At 38.9% G+C, this 12,832-nt stretch overlaps 2 protein-coding genes across 4 annotated transcripts in view; one reads left to right on the top strand and one right to left on the bottom strand.

Annotated features, from left to right (window-relative positions):
- slc44a5b (solute carrier family 44 member 5b) overlaps nt 1-3,510 on the top strand; it is a 29,834-nt gene extending 26,324 nt beyond the window's left edge. Inside the window, exons 20-22 of the mRNA XM_015058673.1 lie at nt 460-548; nt 1,558-1,642; nt 3,310-3,510. Of these exons, the coding sequence (XP_014914159.1) occupies nt 460-548; nt 1,558-1,642; nt 3,310-3,458 (323 nt within the window). The 3' untranslated portion in view covers nt 3,459-3,510. The remainder of the gene's footprint in view (nt 1-459; nt 549-1,557; nt 1,643-3,309) is intronic.
- Nucleotides 3,511-4,085: 575 nt separating this feature from the next.
- Nucleotides 4,086-12,832, bottom strand: LOC106963653 (LIM/homeobox protein Lhx8). Of its 3 annotated transcripts, none has more exons than XM_015058694.1 (9): nt 12,485-12,832; nt 11,702-11,779; nt 11,379-11,504; nt 11,071-11,192; nt 10,346-10,566; nt 10,050-10,153; nt 8,842-8,937; nt 8,248-8,425; nt 4,086-6,020 (listed from the first exon to the last, which is right to left on the bottom strand). In XM_015058694.1, the coding sequence occupies exons 1-9, from the start codon at nt 12,563-12,565 to the stop codon at nt 5,944-5,946; spliced, it is 1,083 nt and encodes a 360-aa protein (XP_014914180.1). In that variant the 5' UTR covers nt 12,566-12,832; the 3' UTR covers nt 4,086-5,943. The 3 variants fall into 3 exon arrangements, with proteins under 3 accessions (XP_014914180.1, XP_014914170.1, XP_014914186.1); XM_015058684.1 differs by having other exon boundaries at nt 8,248-8,437; nt 12,485-12,830; XM_015058700.1 differs by lacking the exon at nt 11,702-11,779 and having other exon boundaries at nt 8,248-8,437.

The following is a 12,832-nucleotide window of genomic DNA, read 5'->3' as shown; positions in this document are numbered from 1 at the left end:
CTGGTGCACCTTTTCTTGTCACATTTCTTCTTTCCACTTAATTTTCTGATAATATGCTTGGATACAGAACTGTGTGAACGAACAGCTTCCTCAGCAATTACCTTTTTGGGGATTACCATCCTTGTGAAGGGTGTTGATAATTTTCCTCAGCAAAATACAAGTAAAGCCAGTCAGAGTTGAAGGAAAGAAAACCTGACAGCAAAAAGACTTTTTGCTGTCAGACGTTCACAGCTAAATTCAACTGGGAACCTGTAGTAAAACTTGAAAGTTGTTGTTCGCAGAGGCTTCCCGTCTTATCTGACTGAGCTGCAAAGAAGAGGGGAAAAAACGTTGGGTTCTGGCCGTACTAATCAATTAGTGTTATTGAGCCTGTATCTTTTTAACACATTCTGTAGACTTTATCCTTTAGAAATAAAATATGACATACAATTGGACAAATTTACATGTTTGTTTTTTCAGGGGTCCTTGCATTTCTCTTCTTCTCCAAAAGAATACCGATTGTTCAAGATATGGTACCTCAACTCAACTTCAATTGGGTCCCCCTTCTGGTAAGAAGATGAAACGTCATTGTAATGTAAATGAATGCAGTTTAACTCCCGCTGATTAAAGCTGTCGGCTTAGAATGAGACATTTTTCAAATTTTAACTTGGCAAAAGGAATTATTTGCATGAATATTAGCTGAACTTAAAAATAACACATTACATTTCATTCAGCGTATGCATGTGCATATGAATTCTGGAATGACTGAATGTAGTGTGAAGTGCTTTGGGGTCCTTTGGACTTGATAAGACCCTAAACAAGTACAGGTCATTTCATTGGCATTAGGGTGCGCTGCTGAATGTAGTTTTCTTAAGGTACACAGATATTATACCCCAACCAAAGTGTATGCAGGGCAGTGTTAATATGTTGCTCCGATACGGCATCGGCTGCTGTAAGGTTCTGACAGCACATCAACCCGAAACATCCGTAACGTCTTTATTTGTTGTTTAGATGTTATCTAACTGTAGAATTGACTCTATTCGCAGAGACAGTTTTCAGTAAACTACCGTCTTGCTCCTTCTGTTTGTGTTTACAGTTTGTTGAAGAGTTAGGCTAAGGCTAGACTATTTAGTCTCTGTTTTATTAGTTTGTAAATTTGGCTCGTAATGTATTATACAGGGAAAAAAAGCTGAAAAAAAACAAAATGTAATTCAAACATTGGGTAACAATACGTGGACACACAGGAAGTCGAAGCAACCAATGCAGTCCCTCTTAGCAAATCATTGTAAAGTAAAACTCTCTTATATAATATAAACAAATTATGTAATCAAAATATTGTGCATAACCTATGACAGTTTTGCAATCTGTGAACACAGTTTACTTGTGATTTTAAATCATTGGCTGCACAATACATGGTAGTGTGTCTGATGTAACAACAACTGACATGGAGAGCTGAATTTAGTCAGGAACTCGGTAATCAACGAGGGCCCCATTCTGACCCGTTCTGTTGTTTGTTGCATAAAAACAAAATGATATGCAGACTAAACATCTTTTGATTTTTTTTTTTTTTTTCCCCAGACGCTGATAATTGGGTCGTTCATGATCACAAGTGGCTTTTTTAATGTTTATGCCATGTGTGTGGACACGCTGTTCCTATGCTTTTGTAAGTATGCGGTATTTTTATAAACTTCTCAGCGTATCAGTTGTAGATTATGTGTGGGGATGCGGGAGTCCTGCAAAGCTACCTCTAAATGACTAAAGGGCATTCCTAGTTATTCACAGTTTCCTATTCTGCTTTTGTTTACTTTCTCCACTAAGCCTTTACCTTTCTTTCCCCTTCCGTCTCTCTTGCACCGCTCACCTGCCTCTGCCGTTTTCCTTCTGTGCTGCGATACGGTCTCAGGTGAGGACCTGGAGAGGAACGATGGCTCTTCTTCCAGGCCCTACTTCGTATCTCCAGGCCTGCACAAGATCCTCCGCAAAGGAGAGGAACGTGCTAAATCGAGTGCTTCCTCCTGAGCAATGTGCAGCTGTTTTTTTTTTTTGTTTTTTTTTTTTGTTTTTTTTTTAACTTTTGATTCTGACTCACTTCTCCATATCTGCTTTGTGTGTGGAGGCTCTGCAAGTTCTCGAGGGCTAAACATCTAAACTGGATGCAGGGATGACCTGAACATGAAAGGACATGTACACAGTTCTGGTCCCAAAGCACAGTGGACCGAAAAACAAAAAACAAAAAAAAACAAAAAAAAACAAAAAAACACTTGGCTTCACTTCCTCTCATGAGCCAGTTCAGATACTTGCCTTTTTGTCTGCTATGCTTTTCTTCATGTTTCTCTGTATTTTCTGCTGACCTCTGCCTTACTTTGAGGATGCACATCAATGTACAGGATGGATGCACAAGCGGAGACGCATTGTTTTTGTTTTGTTTTGTTTTGTTTTGTTTTTAAACCCAAACAAACATGGGGACCTTAAATTGTACAGATGCCACTGATGGACTATGATGTAAAGCATCACCCTGAACAGTGTTGGACTTCTGGGGCACTTTCTTATCGCACTTTGGTCTTTTGGTGTGAAATCATGATCTGTTTGATTCACCTTACAGTAAAGGAATCGTGTGTTTTATTTACTGCCTGCAGCATGATTTGCTGTTTCCCCACTTTTTTTTTTTTTTTAGGTGATTTTCATCCTTGATAATTGTAAAAACAAATCTGAATATGATTTGAACACTACACCCAGCTAAACTTTTATTTTCAGTTCACCACACAATCATTTCATTTCAGTTAATACTCCCCCCCCCCCTTGTACGTACTGTAACACAAAGACTTTGTGGGAGGTTAAGACTTTAACATAAATTTTATGGTTATTGCTTAAAATCTGGACAGAGCCTGAGTATCTTCAGGACATGTGATTGCAGCCGCTAGTTTATGTGCCTAGTTGTCAAAAAAAAAAAAAGGAATAAAAAAATTGTTCCTCCTTCTGTAATTTTAGACTTAAACACCAGGAGTTTTTGGGATAAAGTTTATAAAAGGATTTCAAAGCCATTTTTGGTATTCTTTTTATTTGTATTATTATAATTATTGGATGTTCAGATGTTGTGCTGTTTTAATATTCAGTATAATACACACGTCTGTCTGGAGGTTAATCTGTGTTTCAGTTTTGTACAGGACTTCTTTTTTTTTTTTTTTAACTAAATGAATCAGATTGAAAATGTGATCGTTTCTTTTTGAATAAACATAAATGGATGACGTGTCACCATGTGCATTTTGTAGAGGTTTTGATTTTTTAAGGCGTCACATAATCACAAATGTCTTTAACGTTGTCTCGCCGTAGTGTGCGATCTGGAGGTGAACAACGGCTCGCCGAGCAAGCCCTACCACATGACCCCAAACCTGATGAAGATCTTCCAGAAAAGAACGATTGTAGAAGTACTGGAAAGACCGTCGACGCCATTGCGCGTAGTTACAAGAAGGAGAAGATGAGGCGGTAAACTGTCAAATGTCAGTTTAACTGGCATGAGCTTTTCTAAAAAAATAATAATAATAATTTGATTCAGACTCTGCAAGTTTACACCAAGTTTAAACCCTTTAAATAGATGGCTGTCCTTGGCCGCCTGCTGTCAAATTGTTATTAATAATCATATTATTTACAGTTGCAGTCAAGTTTCACCGAAGGTTTCTTGTGGTACAACACATTTCTTTATTGGGACTGCAGTAACTTCTGCTTTTGTTGCACTTTGAGCTCCTGTAGTTTCCAGTTTTTGCCATGTGAGGGAGCCAGTCATTTTTCCATGCCGTATTCTGTATGTACTGCTGGTGAACGATAATGCACTGCTGACCTTATAGCTCAAAATATGTCATAATATTCTCAGAAGAATGTGTGAGGTGACGTTTTTATAAATGGCATTGTTTACATTTTTTAATGATTGTTTTATCTTGTCCTATTTTATTGCTTTTTTTCCTGGTGCTGATATGAAGGTATGCAAATGTGTGAACTAGAGGAGAAATATATTAAAGTTAATGAATGTTAACTATTATGGGCTGTAGAAGATGCTAGAAATTATTAAAGATTGCACAAAGGCTTATTTTTTCTTTTTTTTTTTTTTTTTATGAGGTGGCGTGGCTTTTCTCAGCTAAACTGACATCCTTACCAAACTGATGCCACTTTAAAAATCAGTCAAATGCTGTAAGGCGCTTGCAGTACAACCGACCCTTTTTTATTGCGACTGCAGTAAATTATATCTCAAACTGTGAATATTTTACACAACTTTTCAAAGTCCGATACTGTTCTTTCACTGCATCCTAAAAAGAGCTGCTGACTTACTCTTGTAGGAGTTCTGAGCCCAGTTCAAAGCAGTTTCCTCCCACCTATGTGCTAGATGTAGTTGGAAGTTTGTTCGTTTAACTGTGTTTGATTGTAAAACCCAGTAAGATGCATCCTTTTATGTCTTTACCCTTTGAGACTAATTCTAGAGTAGAGAATAAGATGTAAAGTTTTATGTCCGTTATTTTTTTTTATTTATTTATTTATTTATTTTTTTGGAAAAACGTTGAATAAATGAGCATCTTAGCTGTCCTCTGAGTCTCAAAACACTCTGTTCTGCTTAATTTCTTTCTTATCCAGGGTGGACTTATGCATCTGTTATTTAAATGATTTTAATCTCTCTGACTCTTTAAAGTCAACTCACGTTTGTGAGTCTTTCCCTTGAGCGTGTGTGTGTGTGTGTGTGTGTGTGTGTGTGTGTGTGTGTGTGTGTGTGTGTGTGTGTCACACATGAGAGCCTGCCCTCATGGTACCTCAGAGTGACAGCGCTGCCAGACTTTACACACACCCACGGCATCCGTTTGAGCTGAACACGCCGGGACATGAAGCCGTTCAGTAAAGAGCACAACAACAGTTCTTGTGGATGAGGAACAGGACAAACGAAGCATGCAGCGCCTCAGTGGGGCATGGCGCACATGTGACATGTTGTCATTTTCGGTGTTGCGCTGAATAGCGGCTGCGCTCCCAGTTGAATCGTACATCTCTCCTCGTTGTTGTGCGTGTAGCTGGGACCTAGTCTCATTCCCACCGGGGGGGGGGGAATACTTCAGATCTGATAACTGTGGTAAAACTTTGTTTTTATATGCCCTCCGCTCCCTCCCATGTCTGAAAATAAGATTCTTTTGGTCAACCACAGTCTGCAAGTAGACACAAGTAAATCCTCCCTGCTAGTAAGATTGGACTCCGTTTTCTTTCAGAATCTCTTCAGAATTAAAAAAAAAAAAAAAAAATTGTGAAGATGCATAGCTCTGAGCTGTCAGACGTGAAAACGAGTTTAAATGTTTGTAATGTGCAGGACTGAAAATCTAGAATTGCATGTGGAAAATGTTCTTGTAGGATCCATAAGCTAATATGTTTTGTAAAACAATAAAATGCCGTGCTGTGCAGAGATGTCAACACAATTTGTAGGTTTTCAATCATTTCCTTGAGGTTTGTGAAATTAGTTCTTTATTCTTGAAACAGAAACTTCACATACAATAAATTAAATTGCAACATTTATACAAAACAAATTCGGGTTCACCTTCATACGGAGTTTTAGAGCCTTTCGGCTTTCACATGGAGTAACACAGTCAGACATCGTCAACAACAACATAAACAAGTATACTGCCATGTGTCACAGCTCTATGAGGTACACTGAAAACTTTGCATTTCCACATTATACAGTACACAGAGGACTGTAAGTCATGGTCTTCAACAGTGTTTTTTTTTTGTTTGTTTGTTTGTTTTATGTTTTTTTTTTTAATACCAACATGGAAGGATGAATTTGTTGAAGTTTAAATGAAATGATGAGATGAAACGATGAACATCAAATCAGATTTACCTTGAGCATCAAAATACTGCATCTGGTTATGGAGAAGAAACGCTGGTGAGGTCTGAAGCTGTGTGTGTGTGTGTGTGTGTGTGTGAGAGAGAGCGAGAGAGCAGCTAGGCGTGAGACACAGGCAAGGAGGTCATGGCGTGGGCAGGCAGCAGCGGCTGAAACATGGAGGGAGGAGAGTGTACTGCAAACACACAGAAAACGGAGTCCGAGTTATTACTACTGTCACATCATTAAGGTGCAGGTTTGTTTGTGAAGTAATAATAATAAAAAACACAATCATAATTCAAACCTGTTTTAATCTAAGGTTTTTGGGGCAAGAGTATTAATATATCTATAATAATACATCAACAATTTGCTTCATTTGCTTGGGTGATTTAATTCGAAAAGGAAAAAATATCTTCAGTTTCATTATACATGGTGAGATTGCTCATTTATTTCTTATTGTTTTGATAATTATGGCGTACAGCAGATGAAAACTCAGGTATCCATATCAGACTAGTCAAAGTGGTAACACTTTATTTGGAGGGGGTTGAATAAGACTGTCATGACACTGTCATAAACATGACATAACACCTGTCATGAACATGAATAAGCCTTCATGAATATTTATGACTGTTGTCATAAAGCGTCATTCGGTAAATCATGACACTTTTAATACAAAGTTGACATTATTCAAAATGTATTTGTTATGACAACTTGACATTAGCCAGGAAATCATAACTGTTTGCACTTTAAAAATTAGGTAACTTTATGTTATTAAAGGTAAAGTTTAATCAATAATACTTTTATAACAAATTTATATCAGTAATGATTTCCTGGTTAATGTCAAGTTGTCATAACAAAGACATTTTGAATAATGTCAACTTTGTATTAAAAGTGTCATAATTTACCGAATGACGCTTTATGACAACAGTCATAAATATTCATGAAGGCTTATTCAGGTTCATGACATGTGTTATGTCATGTTTATGACAGTGTCATGTCAGTCTTATTCAACCCCCTTCAAATAAAGTGTTACCGTAAAAGTTTGGTCATGGCGAACACAATCATGGAGACAACTGCTGACATGCCAGAGGTCAGTTACACTATTGTGTGTGGCAAGCCACAAGGGTCATTTCTACAAAAGCTGGTTGCTAACAGAGGGCTGTATCCAAGCATAACATTGGAAAGTTGAGTGGAGGGAAAAAAACAATAGGCACAACAGGGATGACTACAACCTCGAAAGAATTGTGGAGCAAAGCCCACAAAAGTTAAAGAACAAAATCTTAACAGACAAGACAGAAAGTAGTGCTGCTCAAGGACCTGGAATCAATTTTTAGATACAATGAAAGTTTTACATTTAATTTAGATCCCAATGTTTTGGCGGAACAGTGGAGTAGTCACTTGTGAGCCACTTTGACGTTTCCATAATCAGTTATGAGCCGAGTCACCTTCTGGTAGGCTCCCTGTGCTTTATTAAGGTCTGTGCTTCATGCAGTTGGAAGTTTTAGAGGATTTCATGTTTACCTCTGCTGACAAGCCTCAATAGATCCTGATTTCCTTTTTCTGCAGGACTTAGATCTTGCCTACACTGCTAAAATAGCCATGCATGGCATGACTGTGCTCAACTGACCAGCAAACTGGCTTGATCTGAAGTCCAGGGAGAATCTATGGAGTATTGTCAGGAGGAAGATCGGAGACACCAACATGCCAGACGAGCTGAGTGCCGCTGTTAAGGCAACACAGACTCATCGTCTCCGTGTCGCCAAGGACTGACGCAGTAATTCATGGTGAAGTACTGAGTGTATAGACTGTTCAGTTCAGTTGGCCAGCTGTAAAATTGAAGCTATTGTTATATCTGAGAAACAAAATGACCTGTATGCCATAATTATCATAATGAACATTGACATCTGATCTGATGTTTGTTTATTTACTTCTATTAGATGTGTCTCCCCTTCCACAATGTTTAGCTTTTTTTTTCTTACCTAAGGTTAAGCTTGCATTTTTCCTTTTTACAAGCATTCTTGTTTTCTGAGTTTTCACAACCAGCAGATAAACAGAGGTGCATATTTTAGTAGAAATAGAATAGTATAATGTCAAATTATTATTATTATTATTATTATTATTATTATTATTATTATTAGTAGTAGTAGTAGTAGTAGTAGTAGTAGTAGTAGTGCTGCTAACACTAGCAATACTAATACAATTGATTTTATTTTTTCCTAAGATAACCCCATTATTTGACTATTGAGTGCCATCAATGAGAGATATTTAAAATATTTATCTGTAATAAATACAAAAATCACCCTTTACCATAATCATAAAACACATAAAAAGTGTACTAGTTAAAAAAAAATTCAGTTTTTGGTCAAATGTTTAAAGTTTGTTTAAAAAAAGGGGGTGGGGGGGGGGTTAAGCCTTGTTCTCACTGTCAATGAAGGAGTGTAGCGCTGAGAGCATTGAGCCTTCTGGGCCGCCGTAGGCCGTGTACTGCAGCTCTTCAGGGGTCGGGGTGGGCTGGGGCAGGCGGCCGGTCTGCAGGGAGGCCATGGGGGTGCTGGAGGTGTGATTGGGGCTCACGTGCTTTTTGTGGCGAGCTCGGCAGTTCTGGAACCAGACCTGCATTACAATTCACATTGATAATAAAAATAATAACCGCATTATAACCAGAAATAGAACCACTAAGTGACAAAGACCAGCATCCCTGGCATCTAACAATAACAGAACAATAATTTTGGAAAAAAAAAAATCACTAAAATGTCTATGCAGAAAGGGAAAAACACTCTAAAAAAGATTCAACACAAACAAATCTGACTGAGATAGATTTAAATCATCTTATCCGGCACACAGCTGGAGAACACATAGTTTCCAGTCAGAGAGTAAAAAGTAACACTAACCAAGCAGCCATGCAAATATAAATCCACTCGACACACAATGCACCGTCACCGAGCTCACTAGCCACACGTTTCTACCAACCAATATCTTGCGATCACGCGTGACGTGTTTTGTCTTTGTGCACCAACCTGTATGACTCTTCGACTGAGGCCAGTCTGCTCCGCCAGCTTCTGCAGAGTTTGAGCATCAGGGTTGTTGTCCTGAGCGAACTGAGCCTGCATCACCTGCATGTAAACAAGCGGAGGAAAGTCACTTCTTGTGTGGCCCGACAGAGCCGTGCTGCTGTGTGTGGCGGAAGCCTTCTTCAGCTGACTCCACTTGTCTTGCATGCATCGCAAACAGAAGGAAAATCGATAAAAGAATTACCGTTGAGCTTATGTTGGGTGAGGAATAGATGTTTTTATGTAATTTGTGGTAACTTGTTGCGCTACATAAATGTTTGAAACACTTGGTTCATTCATAACAATCTAAAAATGTCCAGGGTGAAAGCTGGCTAACGGTGAATATCTCTGCTGTTTTAATAATCAGTACTGAAAACAATTATCAATACCTGTCTTTGGTATTAACAGTCATTCTGTTCATATGTTCCTCTTTTAATTTTTTATACAGGATCTATTTTTTTTTTCCACTACACTGACTGGGTCATTCCTTTTATGTCTGTCCTGTTGACAATTCATTTTTATTTCTGACTACTATGAAGAGCCAAAACGTCATTAGGTGTGAACGTTTTGAATTTAACAGAGAAAGAAGAAATTATTATGGTGTAAGCACCAAAGCATATGTCCCCACATCTGAAATATATAGGGATTTTGAATTTTTCTGTGAAATTCAAAAAAGGGGGCATCAAAACTAAAACCATGGTGTGCAGGAGGTTAGGTTTTGGGTTTGATGCATTTAAGGAACAGGAAAAACCTATTTCTTTTAGATTTGATTTGCTAATTAAAGGAATAATTTCATATTCCGATCTCTTGACCAATATTTTTGGTGCCTCTCTAACATAAACATTTGTCAGTCAGAAGCTTTGACTCATAAAATGTAAAACGGTCAGTTAAATAAAAATAAAAGGGATCTGAAGCAGGCCTCCCACTTTAGCCATAGTTGTACAAAGAAGTAAACCTCGGATTATTTACTTTATTATTTTTAATTAGGCTGAAGATATCAATTTGCTTATTTTTCTCAACAAAATAAAAGAGCAAACCTGAAATCTTCCTGTAATAGCAACAGGGAGGAAAAAGGCTGCTTAAATATTACCTGAACGAATATTTTGAATGAATTTGTTCAGCAAATAAAACAATGAATCGAATTATTATTTATTATTTGTTGTAGTCTTACAAACCTGCAGCTGGTCGGCTGTGAAGCTGGTGCGAGCTCTCTTGGATGGTTTCGGCTGATTGATTTCTTGTTCCGTTGGCACGGCTCCCTCCATATTAACACTGTTTCCTGCAGCAGAAGGCTCTCATTAAGACCATCCAAATAAGACTACATTATCCAATTACGTTAATCAACTTTTTCCTTCTTCTTCTTTTTTTTTTTTTTTTTTTTTTTTCCTGGGGGGATAAAAAAAAAATAAATAATTCAGCAGAGCTTTCCCTTTTTGGTTGGAAGCATCGCGCTGCGCTGCGGCCCGCTCACCTTTTTCCACGGCCCTCTTGAGGTTGTCCAGCATGCAGTCGTAATGGACCCTGCAGAGCACTTTGCCCTCCACCAGGGCGAACTCCTCCCCGGTGGAGAGCTGCCTCTTGCAGGAGAAGCAGGCGAAGCAGGCCAGGTGATAGACGTTGCCCTTGGCCCTGCGGACCCAGTCTGTGGAGTGGATGTTCCTGCCGCAGCACGCGCACCAGGTGCCGTAACGTCTGCAAAAGAAGAGCTCGAGTCACTCACAGCTCCAAACAACAGCAGGATCTTTTTTTTTAGTGTGACAGTTTTCTGAATATAATTTTCTATTATTATTTCTGCAAAATAACACGATGTGATAATAAGAGTCGAATTCTGCATCCGTACAAGACATTTATTTATTTATTTATTTATTTATTTATTTATTTATTTATTTATTTATTTATTTATTTATTTATTTATTTTAATAATTTAAATTGTGAACACATTTATTGAGATTTTAGATTTATTAAAAATGCAAACAAATAAAAATATTTCACCATTATTATTATTATTATTATTATTATTATTATTATTATTATTATTATTATTATTATACAAAGACAAGGTAAGGTGCAAATTCTCTATGTAACATGGACTACATGCCGGATTTTTGTCAATGTTTTTTGTTTTTTTTTTTAATAATTAGGATTTTACCCAACTGTACAAGGAAATCTACAACAGTAAAAGATGCGCGCGCATACCTGAAGTAATCCAGTTTGCAGAAAACCTCCTTCTCCTTGATGTAGCAGCTCGCGTGGCTGCCAAGCGAGGTCTGGCACACGCTGCAGGAGAGACAGCGCACATGCCAGCACAAGTCGTTAACCTAAAGCAAAGATGCGATGAATTAGGAGGAGACGTGCTGTCTGAATTTGTAGATAAACGCCGCCGCAAAGCAGCAAAAGCAATGAGGACAAAAAAAATGCAAAGGCGGATATGAAACCTCGAGAAAAGTTTTTTGCTCTTGTTGTTTTTTTGTTTGTTTGTTTGTTTGTTTGTTGGTTTGTTTTACCTTTAATAAATATTTATCCACTATCTCCTCGTTGCAGTTGGCGCACACACTTCTGCCCAGCAGAGGCGCAGAGGCCATCGCCGGCGGAGATGAAGTCTCTTCATCCAAAACTTCCACTGGCGCGCCCTGAGGGAGATCATCACAACACCGGTTAGGAAAATTACGCACAGGAACGCTGCAGCCCAACCAGCTCCTGAAAACTTTTACATTTATTTTAGATTTTGTATCTTTTCTTTCTCTTGCTCGAGGCTGTGACCAATCTCAGACTCTAAACCTGCACATCGTTTTTATCATCCTGAATCGGAGTGCGTCTTCCAGCCTACCATCATGTCCCTCCCGTCCTCGGCGCACTTGTCCGGCAGCTCTCCGTCTCCCTTGCAGTCCTCACACATGACGAGAAGCTGCGCGACAAGAGGAGGATGTCGGCGTGTGAGCCTTAAATGCCCCTCGCACCTTCCCATAAATATCATGCCTTTCACCTTTTCACCATGACAACGCGCGCGGCGATTACAGAAAACCACAATGACATTTAGAAGAGAAAGATAGCCATTACTTACAAAAACAGACTACACTTAAGCCGGCACTTATCGCCCGTGCATTTATGTTCTTGAGTTTCAGAATTTGTGATTCGGCAATAATAATAATAATAATCTAAAAAAAGAAAGAGAGAGAGAGAGAGCGAGAGAGAAAGAAAGAAAAAAAGAAAGAGCTGCAGGTTAAGCCAACCAACAGACGCGTTTCACGCGTCAATCAGGAAACCAGCGCGAAGTCTGGCAGAAAAAAAAGGGAGGACTGATTTTTTTAATAACAGCAATTAAAAGGAGCTTAAGTTCGCCACAAACGTTCTACCCGGAGCAACCAAAAGGTGAAGACGTCTCATTAACTACTTGAGTTTTAATTGCAGAATACAAGGGCGGGGTAATTTTCTTTGACATTTCTTCAAATTGTGAAAATACCGAGCTGTCAGCTCCAGTGGAAGGCCGGGCTCCATAATGACACACCAGAGCTCATTCTGGATTAATTGGGCAGAGCAATTTCCACTAATATTTATTCCGCGACACCCGACCGCAGCGAAACAGAGGGAGAGAAGTAAGTCCTGCGCTCACCTCGCCGTTGGACAGCAGAGATCCGCTCTCGCTGTCGTTCACGGCGCAGCATTCCACTTTGACTTCACTTTTCCAGCGCATGTCTGCGTCCAGCACGGAAAAAGAAAAAGAAGAAAAAAAAAAAAGTCCCGCTTCCCAAAGTTAGGAACGTTCTCTTCTTTATTCCTTTTTTCCCCCTTTCTTTTTTCTTTTCCTCTTTGCGTCTTTCTTTCTTTGTTCCTTACTCTCTTCCTTTCTTGCCTTTGTTTCTTTCCTTCCTCCCTTCTTTCTCTCTGTCCTGCCGGTCTCCTGTGTGTTTCAGTCTGTCACTCAGTCTGCTCCGAGCAGTTTGTGGAGGGCGGATCATAA

This window comes from Poecilia latipinna, unplaced genomic scaffold (assembly GCF_001443285.1).
Source record: "Poecilia latipinna isolate Pla-1442-1.1 unplaced genomic scaffold, P_latipinna-1.0 Scaffold64, whole genome shotgun sequence".
In the NCBI taxonomy this organism is placed as follows: Eukaryota; Metazoa; Chordata; class Actinopteri; order Cyprinodontiformes; family Poeciliidae; genus Poecilia; species Poecilia latipinna.
This window is presented reverse-complemented; position numbering and strand designations above follow the sequence as displayed.